This window comes from Callionymus lyra, chromosome 8 (assembly GCF_982586985.1).
Source record: "Callionymus lyra chromosome 8, fCalLyr1.hap1.1, whole genome shotgun sequence".
Taxonomy (NCBI): Eukaryota; Metazoa; Chordata; class Actinopteri; order Syngnathiformes; family Callionymidae; genus Callionymus; species Callionymus lyra.
In genome coordinates, this window is record NC_141825.1 from 1279561 (window position 1) to 1295833 (window position 16273).

Here is a 16273-nt window from a genome sequence, read left to right on the forward strand (position 1 = left end):
TCAAAAACCGCCATCATGTCTGAGTAAGTGTGAAAACCATTTCAATCTTAATCAATGGATTAAAATGACCAAAACATAAGGATGATGTGCTTATAGGGTCGTTCACATAGAAGCAGATATAAAAAGAAACATTTATATATTGCGATTGTTTTTTGAGTGAAAAATAGGCTGTATATATCCATATTCATATATTTAACAACTATACCACACATATGATTAAAGTGGGATGGAATATAATAAATAACTAAATTCATATACTTGAAGAGTATATCGTAAACACAAATGTGTCAAATCAATATTTTATTGTCATATTGAAAAATGAACAATGAACCAAATGCTTTAAAGATTATCCAATCACAACACAAGTACTTTAAAATCAATGTATTCCCAATGATGAAATTGATAGACAACTCTATTCCTGACAGGAAAAAGATGACCTCCAGCCGCAGGCATCACCTGAAGGTAAATGAACACACACACACACACACCCCCCCCCCCCACACACACACACACACATACACACACAACCGCTCAACAAATTTCTTAAACATTAGCATGTAGAATTTTGACCTCTCAGTGGAGGTTTCAGAGGGAACTCATCAGTTCAAGGGAAAGGAGGCACATGTAACAGAAAACCCAATGAAAAGTTTGATACGTCCAATTTTAGTTACATTTTAACCACGTGTTTTTTTAGTGGATTTAAAAGGAGGCAGAAGATCCTCATAGAGGTTCAAAAACATTCACATTTTGATGAAGAAAGAATTGCTTGAAAATTAGCTTGTAAAGGATAGAGAGTGTGCATGAACGCCTAGATAGATCTGGATTATAAATTGTCTTAGTTTCAGCGGCAGAGTTTGACAGTTAGTTTGCTCTGCAGAGTCTGATCCTCCAGATCGCCAACAACTGGATTGAGCAGGAGAAGAAGGAGAATGTCGCAGCAAAGGCGGCCTACCTGGCCGAGCACTGCCCCCCTCCAGAGCTGAGCGGAGACCAGGCCACCCTCATGGTAAGACTGTAAAGACTACGCCTGACCTCATCGGCTCAGTTAACCATACAACACAAAGAATTTATGAAGACAATTTCACTGAACAATTGAACGATTGTATAAATGAGTCAAATATCTCAAGCTGAAACATTAAGGTTCATAAAGGATGCACCATGAGACGTGAATGAGACTTGAATTCTTCTAAAATAATAACTTGGATTATTATTTAGGTTCCTCTGTGAAATATAAACTTGTGTTTGTTGCAGGAATACTGCAAGAAGCTTCAAGCTATTATTGACAAGATAGATGAGGAAAGGTACGATGCTGAGGCCAAAGTTCAGAAGGCCGACAAGGAGGTGAGCCTCACACTGAAGGCCCTCAGCTTAGCTTCACACCCACCCTCTTTGATTGTCTCCTAGATTGAGGACTTAAACATCAAGGTGGTGGACCTGAGAGGAGTGAAGAAACCTGCCCTGAAGAAGGTCCGTATGTCTGCAGATTCCATGCTGGCGGCTCTGCTGGGCTCCAAACACAAGGTGACCATGGATCTGAGGTCTAACCTGAAGCAGGTCAAGAAGGAGGTCAAAGAGGAGGTGAGTTCTTGGTGTTTCCACTCTTGTAGCAGTATAACTGCTTATATAGTACCTAGACCTGCATATTTAATACTCATAGTGAGTATTTTGCCATTTCAAATTAAGACATGATTGTGTCTTTCGTTCCTTTTGTCAATTAGACATTGTTAAATTAAAGCTACTATGTTGAGTTTACAGTGATAGTTTGGTATATTTGCATGATTCGCAATTCTTCTATACATCTAATTCTTGGTTGTGTTAATGATTATTTAAAGACCTGCCTTCACATTTCCTAAAGATACAAAACTGACATTGTTGATTTGTCTTTCATGAAACTGTGAGTAACAAATGTGATTTCTTTGCTGTCTGCAGACCACAGAGGCGGTGGGTGACTGGCGTAAGAATATTGAGGATAAGGCTGACAGGAAGAAGATGTTCGAGACTTCCTAAACTGTTGCCTGCCGTTTTTCTTCTGTTTTTATGAACTCCAGCTGTCTTTATTGTGTAAATGGAACCGGAGGAAGTTGGTTCTCGAGCAGCAGGTTAGCGTGAGGCTTTGAGAGGATGTTTAGTTTTACGTCAATGTCTGGAGGGAGGTGGAGCAGCATCACAGGTTCACACCTTAAACAGTCTTAAACTCCACAAACATTCACACAGATTGAACCAAGATGGAGCAATAAAGTTATATGTGGAAGTAAAGTGTGTTTCTCTCTTGTTTTCCTCCTGTGAAAAGTTTTATTTATTCATCACAAACAGCATCAGAACTGTTTACAGACCGACACCCAATTCTTCCTTGTGAAATTCACACAGTTCGAATACAAATAATAAAAATAAACATTGTAATGGTTATCATAACAATAATAAAAAACAGCAACAATATTATTTTCATTTATAATGATATACATAGTAATAATACACAACAATAATAATAATAATAAGTACAATGTTTTATTATCGTATTTGCATTATTATATTATTGTTATAATTACAAGCTATTATTAACATAGGTATTATAACTGTTATTATTATTCTTTTGTGTCATATTATTAAAATTATTTTGTGGTTGTGTTGTTAAATAAGCCAAATGTCAGGATCGAGAAAAAAAAAATGAAATTAAAGAGAAAAGTTAATTTTCAATTATGACATTCTTTGATTTCTCTCTAATGAAAATACAGCCAACAGTTTCTTTTATGTCTTTATTGATAACATAAACGTATTATATGGAAGTGTATTAATTTCATGAAAAAACTTTTTATCAATGTATATGACTTAATGAGAGATAGAGAGAGAGCGAGAGAGAGAGAGAGAGAGAGAGAGAGATAGAGAATATCAATTAAAACATCATCAAAGTAGTAGTTTCTGAAATTAAATACAATTTTATTTACATTACATCAAGTCATGCTAAATAATTTACAATTTGAATCACATGATGACGTATTATTTTGTGTTTGGATATCGGAACTTGTGTCATCATGGTCAACAAAATCTTTCCGGCTTTTCCTTGATTTTCTGGAACTCCTGTTGTGTTATCAGTTTTATCTTGATCTTTAAATTATATACTTTTGAATTTTGTTTTGATTGTTTAAGCGCGTTGTGACCCTGGTCTGGAAAAGCGCTATACAAATAAAAATGACTACTTACTACTTACTGTTACAAAGTCCTCAATGTAAGCAATATAGCTCCCATGAACATATGTAATATAATAAGTAAGTAATTTATATTTGTAAAGCGCTTTTCCAGACCAGGGTCACAAAGCACTTCAATACAATCAAAACAATACTCAATAAAATATATGCTTAAAAGGTCAAGATAACACTGAGAACAACACAGGAGTCTCAGAAAATCAGAGAAAAGCCTGCACGAATAAAAACGTCTTAAGATGTTTCTTGAAGGAGTCAGTAGACTCCATGTACGACATGCTGTCATACTCCTTACATGGGTCCTCGAGGTGCTGGTGGCTCTAGGAAGAGAGACCTCTTAGGTTTCCTCTGCTAACTTTAACTTCTCTGCGGAAATTCTGAAGAGGTGGCTCAGTTATTTGGAGCTCCTGACCTCACAAGCTCTGCCTTAAAAACTATAAATAAAAATTTAAATACATGATAATGTGATATATTAACACTGGTTTGAGGCCTTGTATATAACCTGTACAGATCAGTTGGTCGATCTTGTCGATAACAAGTCTAGTTCCACTACAAAAATCTGTAATAAGAACTTGGTGACAATCGTTTGATAAAGCAACTACACTGTAAGTGATTATATTCACAGATATTCAAAGGCAGGCTACTTAGAGTGTAGGTGTGTATTAATTCCCCTTTTTTTTATATAATTGTAATTACAGTAATTGAAGTTGATATTGTAAAACACAGTGGTATAAAAGGGGTTTCCTTTCTGATATCTTGTGTTTTTCACACTTAAATGTTTCAGATCACCAAAATAAGCATTACATATTAGTCAGAGACAACAAGTGAACACATAATGCAGTTAAAATGAATAACATAAAATGTAGTTTTTCTCATGAAGGAGTTTTCAACCTCAACTTTTCATCGTAAGCATTATGTATAACATTAAAGTGAATATTGCCGCATGAATAAATCTCTTCTCTTCCTAGATTTGTTCTTAGTTTTTTTATAGTCTGTTTTGTCACTCAGTCAGAATTAGAAGACAGAAGCGAGCTAAACTGTTCATGCCCTGCTTTGACCAGTAGGAGGAGTTTTAGCTCCGCATATCCTCTCCCTGTATCAACACAGCGACACTTTACAGAGGAACTGATCTTGAATCAGCGATGGGCAAGAAGGAAATGTGACAGCAATTTTTAAATAAGTCTAAGTCGGACTACATTGAATTTGGTATATAAATTATCCTTTTTTTTCTTTGCATAGGCATTGCATTCAATATTGTCAGGTAAATTGTTGATATTTTCCATTTGCCGAAGACTGTCATTCGTGAGATCAATTGTGGGGGATCCAGTGTCACTCTCGAAATCTTTGTGATTGAAATTTAGCTTGTGATGGTCAGTGATGGGAAAGTTCCATTTCTATGCAAACTAGTTAGAAATTCAGTTCAAAGGTTTTAGAATGCACTAGTTCAGATTATATTTCAGTCATCATCAAGTTAAAGCTTTGGGTAGTTTAGGTACCTTAATATTTTTGTACTAAAATATTTTCATAAAACTTATGATGACACATCAAATTAAAACTAGTTGAATGACTCATATACCGTGACTTGAGGTGTTTTGTGTGATTTTTATTTTCACTGTGAAAGTTCTTGGGGATGGTGTGAACATGCTATATATCACGCTAGTTGTGGTGAATTACGGTACAAAAACAAGGTTAAAGTTATGTTATTTACAAAGCCGTCATAACAAATATTATATTTAATCATCCACAATCTGATTCATCCTTCATCCTTCATTCAGCTAATGGAAATTCGTCCTAACTGCTGCAAACCGGGACATGGTAACTTTTGCGACGTTTAGCGAGTGCTCATGGGAAATGTGGTCTTCTGTCGGGCTAAACACAACCACTTTAGTCCACTGGCGTCGCTCGACTTCAAATCACTTTAACTGCTCCAAAAATTAACAGGTTAAAAGTTATTTTTTTTCGATATGTTTTGAGCTTTTTTTGATTATTGCCACAGCCCGTATGAAACCACAGACAGCAATTATTTGCTCAGTTGTATACTCAATATAAGGGCCTGAATTGAATGAATGAATGAATGAATCGTTTATTTCGGCCATGACAGTCTGGTTCACATTTCATCATGGTTCACATATTACATGCATGTAACAGCGGGAGAAGCTTGAAGCTTATTTAGTCCCACCCCCATTAACTTCAAAGATAAAATTAAAAAAAAGACATAATTGTAATCACATAGTGAAAAGTAAAGAATCACAGATATAATCATATCTGAAGTTCGGAGAAAAACACAGATAAAGTTATTTCTTGATTTGTAAGAAAACACAGGTATAGTTTTATCATAATTTATAAAGGAAAGAAAAACACAGTTATAATAATTTCTTGATTGGTTAAGAAAACAACACAGTTATAATCATTTCTTACTTCGTAAAGAGAAAAAAAGAAAGTTATAATCATTTCTTAGTTCATCAAGAAAACAACAGCGTTATAATCATTTTTTAATTAAAAAACAAACAAAACAAAGTTGTAGTCATTTCTTGATTTCATCAACATATCAGAATCAGCAATAATTAATTGTCAGTTGGATAAAAATGACACTGGAATTGTATGCGATGTTAAATGCAGTGTAGAATAGAATGAATTAAGTAAATATAGATAAAAGGCTGTTTATAAAATACCATAAACAATTTAAATTGTACTTTACAATGGGTATATCACATTTAAATAACTAGAGTGTTCATGTTCCGGGCATCCAATTCTGAAGCCTAAAGAACCAGGGTTAGGGTTCTCTGTCTATTCAGTCTACAGTAGCAGTGATGCGTTCGTGGTCCTGACGTGCAGACAGCCCAGAATATCATGGATCAACCACACATTGCTGGAATAGCACTATATTCTATGATTCAAATAACAAGCAAAAATACAACCATATATAATCTAAATAAACCACACAGAATTCCAAATAAAACAATAATAGCCTATTTTGATACAAGAAGCTAAGTATTAGTTTTATTTGTTAATTTCCCCATTATTTAATATAATTAAATTTCAATAAAACACTTATTGACAGATTGACAGAAAGACCAAATAAATTCATGTTCTCAACTTTATTAACATTACGTTTTGGGGAATCGTTTATAGGGTGGATTAGAGCACTTAACACTTCACAACCGTATCTCTTTGCTCTTTTCTTTCAGGGAACACAAAATAATCCTTGATGCAGATGATGTGCTGATCTTCCTTAGGAAGCCAGAGTCATCTCTTAAATATGTTTTCAACAACATCCAAACATTTTCTAGTATCTCCGGCTACACTGTAAACTGGTCAAAATCAACTATTTTGCACCCGTAAAGGCCAAACAATGTGTCTCAACGTTAGTTTCTCCACAACGTCTACCAGTAGGCAACATTTAATATTTAGGAATCTACATCTCTCCTAATCTATTAGAATTGTTCTCCTTGAATTTCTCTCCACTACTTAAAAGGATACAGGATGACCAAATTGTTGGACAAAATTACCTTTATCACTTATAGAAAGAATAGAAACAGTCAAAATGTAAATTCTGCCAAAAATCAATTATCTATTCACAATGATTCCCATCAAGAACTGTTCTTGGTTCAAAGCTTTAAACTCTGCAGTTAACAAATTCTATTGGAAAAATAAATTTCCAAGAATAAAATTAACTACATTGCAAAAACCAAAGACACAAGGTGGACTTGAAGCTCCAACTTTTGAACTTTATCATCTATCCTACCAGCTAAAATATCTAACCCAGTGGCTAAAAGATACAAAGTCTGACTTTTCCTGGCTTGACTGGCGGCGGGGCGCTGGATGGTGGCAATGGGTCGAGGGGCTTGCGGGCTGACCGGTTGGGGGCGGCACGTGGACTGTGGGGGGGAGTAGTGGCTGTGTCTCTCTGGCTGCGGGGCGGTGCATAGTGGTCTGTCTTTTGGGGGCTGCCCGAGAGGTGGGGCTGCACAGTGGGCAGGGACATGGCGGGGGGCCGGTGGGTGCGGTGGGCGGACCCTTGGTGCCCATGACGAAAGGGTGGGCTGTGGCTGTTACATGAAGTCCACAGTAGAAATACTGGAGGTTGTTCTGGGACTGCCGCAGCCCCCCTGCTTCTCTGATACCAGGTTTATGGTTTCTCCGCCCACACGACCGTTACCTGGAGACACTCGCCGGAAGACCTGGACTAGTAAATGGCCGTGCTGCTTCTGGGGTGGTACTAGACCCAACTACTGGCTGTGGTTTTGCTATGGTGGCTTTCTGTCCCTCTGGCCTGTCTTCCTATGGTTCTCTGTTGTGGGCGGGGTGGCGGCCTGGTGGCCGGGGGGTCTTCTGGGGCACAGGCTTGCCCTGATGCACTGTCCTTTGACTGGTTTGCTGGCTGTCCGCCGCCAGTTGGCCCTCCGGCCCCTCTGTCCTAGTGCCTGCTCTATTTGCTTCCTCCGCCATCTCCTCACTGGTCCTTGCCTCTGTGCGCTGCCGGGGGCCTCCTGGGTGTGGTCGGTTTTTTCGCTGGTGTTCGGGGTCATGGCTGGTGCTGGTGGTTCTGTGTGCGCACACACACACACCTCACCTTCTCTCCCCCCTACATTCTCTGTATCTTCTCCCCCCACTTAATCCTGTTTACCTGTGTATTATATACATTTGTAATCGGCCTGATCAGTTGTGAAGGAGACTGCCTGCCGGGAGCCTGGTCCTTTCAAGGTTTCTGCCTCCCTTTTCGCGTTTTTCCTTGCCACAGTGATGTTGCTATCATAAACTCTTTTCAGGGAGCTAGAGCTGCACTGGTAGCATAGAGCAAGTTTAAACTAACAATGTAAATAATAAACCATGAATCTGTCAGGCCTTGATGCAGGAAACCCAAATGCAGAGGCGGGAAATCATAATGAAGAGTAAACTAATTTATTAACAAAAAGAGCAGGCAAAAAGGCGCTGACAAAATGCACAAAACAATGGCCAGGACTGAATACTTGACTCAAAAACACATACCACAAAGGTTAGACGTCACGTCAGAGACTAACAGACAAGGGAGGGTTTAAACACAACAATCAAGGTGAACTGTGATCAGGAGACGAAGACACAGGTGACACAAATCAGGGACAAGACAAGGATCAGGACTTCACAATAGGAACAGGAAGTGAGACAAAAGGGAAATATAAATGACAGAATCCACAGATTAAATCTTTGTAAATAATACAAAGATCACTTAAACAAATATAATACAAACAACAACTAAGCTTAAATTGGCTATTTATGAAAAACTGTTGGACAATGGAGACCTCACCACGGGATGAACACAATACTATTATACCCTGTGATTGTTGTTTTTCTTTCTTATCTTTTTGTAACTGGTGGTTATGCTAATAATAATTAAAAAAGAAAAAGAATGACAAACAATAACGTGTGGAGATATTTCACTTCAGCTCTTCTGAGAAATGGAATGACCCCTGAGAAGTTGGCTTGGATGGGGGCAAGTGAGCGAGGGCACATGAATCGAGTATTGAAACGCAGCCCTTGTTCCTTCAGTATGTTGACTACATGCTGCTGTAGCTTTCCCAGCTGCTGCTTTGTTTTGATGACGTAAGTGGTTGTGTTCAACTTGTGTTTATGAAGTGGCTGTTTTTCCACAAAGGCAGTGTAGAAATCTAGCAACCTCCTGGGCAAAGATCAACTGAGACACCAGACACCAGAATAAAGTTCATCAGGAAAAAATACACAACGTTTATCTTGTAATGATGGAAGAGTTAATTAATTTAGAAAATATTCAAAACATACATATATTTTTTCATTTTATTAAATTATTAAATAAAAACGAATTATCCTTTCAATACTCAATTGAATTAAATAATTTCAATAGTGAAATGATTTAAATCCCCCAAATAAATCAATATTTGAAAAAAGGTGACATTTAAAACATTTAAAATGAGTAAAAACTGATCTATGTCCAAACAGGAAGGACATGTCAAAGACGGGGTTCATTTCCTTTTGTCAGATCTTCCGTCTTGGTTTTGTAGGCTTGAAGAACCAAAGCCTATGCAGATAAATGCAGGAGTGCAGAATAAATTCATGCCATGTTCTTGAAGTCACATAAATTGGGACCTAAGTTAAGCTCAATTCCATTACTATCCTTCTGACTCCTCCTGGGTAACTCACACAGCAGGAACGATGCTTTTATGAACCCACATTCCTCCATCTGTGAGTGAATCACCGCCACCATCCGCTGGGTATGAACTCTAGTTCCAGAGAGGCTGTAAAGCTCCTGCTGGTGGTTGTAAAATTACTTCAACACCACTGCCATAAATAAACCACCCTGACCAGAACCTTTTAAAATCCCCGGAGGAACAACAGCGGCGATGACGGTGCTGGAATGCTATGTGGGGTCGCATTAGTAATGGTGCATCTCTAATGCAAGAGGAATATTTGAACAACGGTTTATTTACAATGAAATTACATTTAAAAAGGGTCATTTGTTTCTAAGGTAACAATAGTCATCGGCAGATTTTAAAATGATTGAAACGTCATAATTATCTGCTGTCAGCTGTGCCCAATAATTCAAGCTTGTGTCTTCCATGAAGATGATGAAGAGTACCATAAGGTTTGATGAGGTGAAGATACTTTCAGGCAAGACAGTGATAACTTTCTAGGGAGTCTTTTAAACCGACATCTGCTGTGAGTGGAGTTAGTTGGAGTGAAGCAGTAGCTGCTCCTTTATCGAATGACATGTCAGATCAATGTTATTTACATGTGTATACAGTTAAAATATTTCTAAAATATATATATAATATATATACATATATTTCAACAAATTAAACTAATTTCAAGTCCAATTTTTGTTTTAAAAAACTGAAAATGATGTTTCTGTAAAATGATGTTTCTTAACCTCGATTGCTGCCCCCTCGCTGTAAAAATACCATGAACAACTGAATGGTAAACCAAGCAAATGTTTGACTTGAAAAAAAAAAAAACTGATACATGTACAGTATTCTTGCTAATATTATTTTATTGTGTTCTGTATGATTAATAATGCAATTGCTAGATAATTATGTTATGTTAACTTAATAAAATGAATTAAATGTGTGATTTCTGAGCTTATTTTGCATTTATTGAAACCAAACTTAAACCAAAATTAAATAAAACGTTTGACATCTTGAAGGTTTTTAACTCATATCATCTAATTTAAACATAAAATAAATCAATTTAAATTAAAAGGGAACATATATTTGATTTGAATCAAAATATATTTACTTTTAAAAAAAATAAAATATCCCATGACTTAAAATAAGCCATTTCTCCAAACGTAATAAGTTATTTTTCCGAAACAATTGTCACTGAAATTTTTGAAACTCAAAAACATTTCACTGGTGTCTGGTCTTTGGTGTTCTTTTTTATGTTCAGCCAACCTTTATTTAATTATAGTATTTGAATTATATTATCATAAATGCAGTGAAACCAGAGGCCAAACAACTGACAAAGTCACACCACAAACAGTCTCAAAGCATCTGCTCTCTCATGCTCAAGAAACTGAGAATCAGAGGAAACATCTTGAAAAGGGATTCATTATGAGTCTTATGTCAGCAGATCTGTGTTGGCATGAAAACATTTCGCACATGAGAGATCTTGTTCTGGATGTTGTTCTGGCCACAAGAACGCCAGCAGCATGAAATCTGATGGCATTACCTGATGTTTGCTGTTCACAGTCCAGATCATCTTGCTCTCAACTACAAGTTAGATGCATTCCCTCGGATATTCTTTCCTCTCGTCAGCATTTCCTGAGGCAGATTCTGTGATTTAATAATCCAGAGAAACTTGATCAGAGATATTAAGACGTGTCTTTTGCTGGTTGCTCTTAGCTTAGTAAGTTAATAATCATCTGGGTGTTTGTTATGTTAAGAATTTACTGTGTGAAAATTTCAAGAGTCAATCCTTTGAAAAAAAATTAATAAACGGAACCACTTTGAAACATTTATTATGTGATAGTAAAAAAAAATGCTCTATTTTGATCCATTTGTATAACTTTTGTTCAAAAAGCTCATAGAATGCTCCAGACACGGTTGAATTGATCTATTGATTTGATGATGTTAAAGTGTGGGTAAAGTATCAATATAAATAAAACCCATAAATATTAAGTATATTGATTAGAATTAATAACACAAAATCCAGCATAAATCTGTGAGTCGACTGTATCAAGATTAGCGAAGATTTGTGGCGTCATTTTAGAAGAATGAAAGAAACACAAGGTCAAAGGGTTAATACTCCTTGAGTGCCAGGGTCCCCTTACATGCATCAGAGCACTTTGACCTTTGCACAAACAAGGATGAGATTTTAGGGGTTAGCTGCTCAAGTTAATCCTCAACTTGACATTTTAATCTCACTCTGACATGAAATATGCAGGACAGCACACTTGAGACTGGCTTCAAGTTATCTTTGAGCCAGATTTTTTTTTATCGAAACCTGCCGTCAGCTGATAACATGAGGCAGCAGAAACCAAACAAGAGCTGTTTGTTCTAAAAGAGAGAGAGAGAGAGAGAGAAAGACAGAGAGACAGAGATAGAGAGAGGCAGACAGACCGACAGACAGACAGACAGACAGACAGACAGACAGACAGACAGACAGACAGACAGACAGACAGACAGACAGAGAAAGAAAGTGTAAATCCAATCCAATGTCCTGAAAGTAGACACTCATTTTAAAGTAGAAACGTGTGAAATTACAGTTAGCTGCAGCTAGGAGTAACAGAAAAATAAATATGCCGGCACTGTAGTGCAATGGTTAAGACTTCTATCGTACTTTTCTAACATGCAACTGAACAATGTGCACTGTTGTTGCGAACTAAATCAAAGGGAATTTAACAAAGGACTATCTCAACAACAGTAGGGGAAGTTGTTGGATGCAGGTACCTAGGAGAAGGCTTTGGTCTAACACAAATATTTTTAAATTTAATAAAAACAAAACAAAACAAGATATATATTGTCTTGTTTAATGGTTAATAAAGAAAAGAGTATTTGGTCACAGGAGTGTCTATAAGTGGACCTAGAAGACACCCTTTATTCTTTAAATTCATCAACAGCTAACTGCTTGTTTGTTTCCTCGTATATCTAGGTCTTAATATGTGTTTGTGTCTGACTTAGGTAACTGTCTGGGTGTTAATGTTGTCTTCAGGTCACTCTCAGATTGTAGGAAACAGGTTTTTACAGCTAGGGGGGGTGGAAAGAGGGGTTTCCCATTTCCCAGAAAGACCATTTGTCAGATTTGACTGCAGACATGTGGGTAAGTGAGGATGACTAAAGTTTTGCTGAAGTCACTAGAAGCTTTGATGGCCAGTCAAGTTTTTGTTTTAAAGAATTTTGGTGTTGAAAAAAGTATAATGTGCAATGACAGATATGACAGAAATATCTACAAACATACTTTTCATGTTGAAGAGATACTGAAGAGATATATATATACTGTATATGGTAAAATCCACCCTACTTTATTTCGTGGTTTTAACCCCCAGTTCTATGAATATGTGCGAGGCACTCAAACTCCATTTGGTAATCCCTTTAAGCCTCTGCCTAGCCAGTTAGACAGATCAATGTAAATAGGCCTAGACCACCCTATTAAAGGACTTCACTTCCACCTTGCCCTACTCACATTTGTTGAACAGAGTCTACTATTTGTCCACAGCTCTCTAAAGATGGCTTAAATGTTTGCTAAAAACCAAGCAAAGGCTTGGGATGAATGTAATCCCTCCCTACAGTAAACAGACACATTCCGACATTCACAGTATATGACCTTAGTTTGTGTTAGACTAAAAACAAAGGGAGTTGCCACTCAAGTCTCAACACTGCAAGAGCCATAGATCCTTAAGTCCCAATAAGCAAAAATTGTGCAGTATCGTCCGCATGATCCCCGGCTGTGTCTCCAAAATGTGGCAGATTAAGTAAACTTTTGTCTTTGGCTGTCAATGACATCGCTCTAGTAGAAGAACTCACATTTCTCTGATCCTTAAAACTCTTCACTGGCTTCCAGTTTCTTTCAGGATCAATTTTTAATTTCTGGTTCTTACTTTCAGAGCTAATCATGGTCAGTATCCTCCTTACATCACTGATCTGATCCAGCATTACACCCCAGCTCGGGCTCTTAGGTCTGTGGATCAGAATCTACTGATGGTTCCACGCACACGGTTCAGGACCAGAGGAGAGAAATCCTTCCAGGCTGTTGCTCCTAAGCTTTGGAATCTTCCTCTCCCTCTGTGTTTGATGGAGTCTACTGACTCCTTCAAGAAACATCTTAAGACCTTTTTATTTTTGCAGGCTTTTTCCTAATTTTCTTTGTCACTATGTTGTCCTGGCCTTTTAAAGTATGTATTTTAACCAAATATTGTTTTGATTGTTGAAGCGCTTTGTGACTCTGCTTAGAGGAAGGTGCTTTACAAATAATAAGTAATTACTTACTTACTTACTATCCATGCCCAGGAGAGACAAGAAGTTGGTGTTCAAAACGCCAATATCCAAACATTGCCTGTTACTGAATCTGAGTTTTAAATCCATCTTCGCTTCATCGTCCCATTCTTCACCCCTCTCCTGAGGGCTGCCTCCATCTCAGAACATCAGAAAGAAAGCTCATGAATGGAGCTGATCAAAAGTCCCCTGCAGTTTATTATCCATGTGTGGTCATTTACTAATTTTCTGATTCTTTTCTGTGTGTTCCATCGATTTTGTATCTTGTCTTCCTGCATTCATTGTTGATTATTCCTGCAAGTGTTTTGACCTCTTTATTTTCTTTTCTGTTTTAGTTTTCCTGTTCCTGGTTTTCTTCCTTGTTAATACTTTTATTTGGTGGATGCTTTAACTTTGTAAGATTTTGGGCTCCTTGTTGTTGTGTTTTATGAGATATTGGATTGTAGTTAACTGGTGGTTAATTGTATTTTTGACGTCATTAAATCATTTACCATCGTATTTTATAATGTAATAATCTAATGTACTGATCACTTACACTGTAATGTTAATTTTGTAATAATTGCGAAGTGCTATGGAGAATGGACATAAATCTTTTATGAATTTGGCCCTGTTTTCTGCTGTGCTGGATCAGATTAAGATTTTGACGAGAAGGGGGACGGGGATGGTCGAGTGGAATACTACTTGTAGAATATTGGGTGTGTTAGAGGGGTCATCTTTCAATCCCCCTTAGGGAAGACCACATGACCCGGTATAACACCGAGAGCTAGCGAAAAAGGGGAGAGAAAGATCGTGGGCCCTGCTGCTATGAGCTCCTCAATGAAAACCACATGTAGGACCGAGGGAGGGGGTGAGGAGTGTGAGGGGGGTGACTGATTAAAATCCTCCCTCCTATGAGACAGAGAGGGGGAGTTGCCTTGCTGACATTCCCAACAAGCACTGCAGGGGAGGAAACTGAGGGTGTGATAAGCAACAAAAGGAGTGAGAGTGTGGGACACACTGATCATCTGCAGGACGGAACGCTAGCTTCTGGGAGCGGGAGACGAGCCAAAGAAAAGTAGACGCAAAGTAAAAAGAGTCTTTGTCTTATCTGGAAGGAAAGAAGAAGAGAAAGAATGTCTCTGCAGAGGAGGAACTCCAACAAACAGGGTTTACAGAACCTCATGAGGTACGTGCTGCTCAACTTTTCAGAAGCTTTTTGTTAGTAAAACACTAAGGACTAACTTTATTTGTAAACCTTTTGGTCAAATCCTGACTTACATTAGAGGATAAACAGACTTTGTTCCGGCTTTTTTGTCTTAATGGGGATGCTGGGATTACTGGGGGAGCTTTTAGGTCATGAGGGGTTTTGTGATGATTTACAGCAATCTGGACAAAACAATGACCAGAGTGAGGATGACTAATAACAAACAATGTCCGACTTTGACAAAACTCTTCTAGATTGACATAAAGAAAATGCTGATGATGAGAACTACAGAATATATTTTAATAGTGATCATATAGACAAAATAAGATTTAACTCTAGTTACATGTGGTACAGCTGTTGCCTCTCTGGGAGGTTTTTTGACAGTGTTCGTGAGATACTAGACACCCCTGGCTTTGCCTTTTCACTAAGACGGGAATTGGGGGCTTTTGTTTTCTGGGTCCCTAAGGGTGGTGACTGATCCCATCCTATAAAAGTGATGGAAATATTCACTGTGTATGTCACAAACCTGTGCAGACACGGAGAAATGTGACATTATTAGTCACAAACCTTGACGTCAACTATTGAAATGTATATCATCAGTGAAGTCACTGACAGATTTGTGGAGGATGACGGTTACTGTTGACTCACACGTCTGTTAGCCAATGACGAGTGCATTAATCACATCATTTCCTGTACAGGTAAGAACAGGTGACACTTGCATGTGTAATAAAATATAGCCTTTTTAATCCAACATGTCAGTAGGTTTTAGACCACAATAGTTGCTATTCGTTTTGGTCGCTTGAACTTAAATTTTGGTTTTGCTTTTGCTTTAAATTCTGGTGAGTAAGTAAAATAATAACAACAAAACTACCAAGTATTTAAAGGGCAACTCATTTCAAAACCCAGCTCTCTTGACTCACTCAAGTGTTCAAGATAGTAGTAAGATGTCTCCAAAATACAGTTAGTCTCTCATCATGACGATGTTTTGAAGGCATTACTTTATAACTGACATGATCGTTTCCCCGATAAATTTGAACACTCTTCAGATGGAGATGGCTTGAGGCAAAGCCTGCGTCTTGTCAGTGATGCTGTTGTCAGTTTACGAGGCAGATAACAGCTGGAGGAGGTTCTGAACCTGTCCAGCAGGCAGACAGCTTCTGTCTGGAGCAGCTGACAGATATGACGTCAACCGGGAAACAGACTCCAGCAAGACTGCTCTGTTCTAAACATCCATCGATGACTCATGTGACTCATTCATTTTTACCAGAGAAAATGATCGCTTGACTCAATGAATCTTAATTTAAAGAGAAAAAAACATTTCATTCTCTTCTTGGATGTTTACCCACAGGAATCAATAATAGCTTTGTCACTTTTTAGGTCAGTTATTATATTTTTTAATTTTCATTTAAACTGTTACTAGATTCATGATGAGATCCAGATTCTGCCAAAGTTTG

The 16273-nt window shown here is 37.6% G+C and overlaps 2 protein-coding genes across 3 annotated transcripts in view; both read left to right on the forward strand.

The window, feature by feature from the left end:
* Positions 1 to 16273, forward strand: part of LOC148072634 (troponin I, fast skeletal muscle-like) — a 25513-nt gene continuing 9240 nt past the window's right edge. Inside the window, exons 1-6 of the mRNA XM_087796940.1 lie at positions 1 to 23; positions 426 to 462; positions 878 to 1006; positions 1252 to 1341; positions 1405 to 1578; positions 1930 to 2031. Coding sequence (XP_087653066.1) covers positions 16 to 23; positions 426 to 462; positions 878 to 1006; positions 1252 to 1341; positions 1405 to 1578; positions 1930 to 2007 — 516 coding nt within the window. The 5' untranslated portion in view covers positions 1 to 15 and the 3' untranslated portion in view covers positions 2008 to 2031. The remainder of the gene's footprint in view (positions 24 to 425; positions 463 to 877; positions 1007 to 1251; positions 1342 to 1404; positions 1579 to 1929; positions 2032 to 16273) is intronic.
* The window catches only part of lsp1a (lymphocyte specific protein 1 a), a 20307-nt gene continuing 18592 nt past the window's right edge, over positions 14559 to 16273 (forward strand). For both annotated transcript variants that reach the window (XM_087796934.1, XM_087796935.1), the window contains exon 1: positions 14559 to 14801. In XM_087796934.1, the coding sequence (XP_087653060.1) occupies positions 14749 to 14801 (53 nt within the window). In that variant the 5' untranslated portion in view covers positions 14559 to 14748. The remainder of the gene's footprint in view (positions 14802 to 16273) is intronic.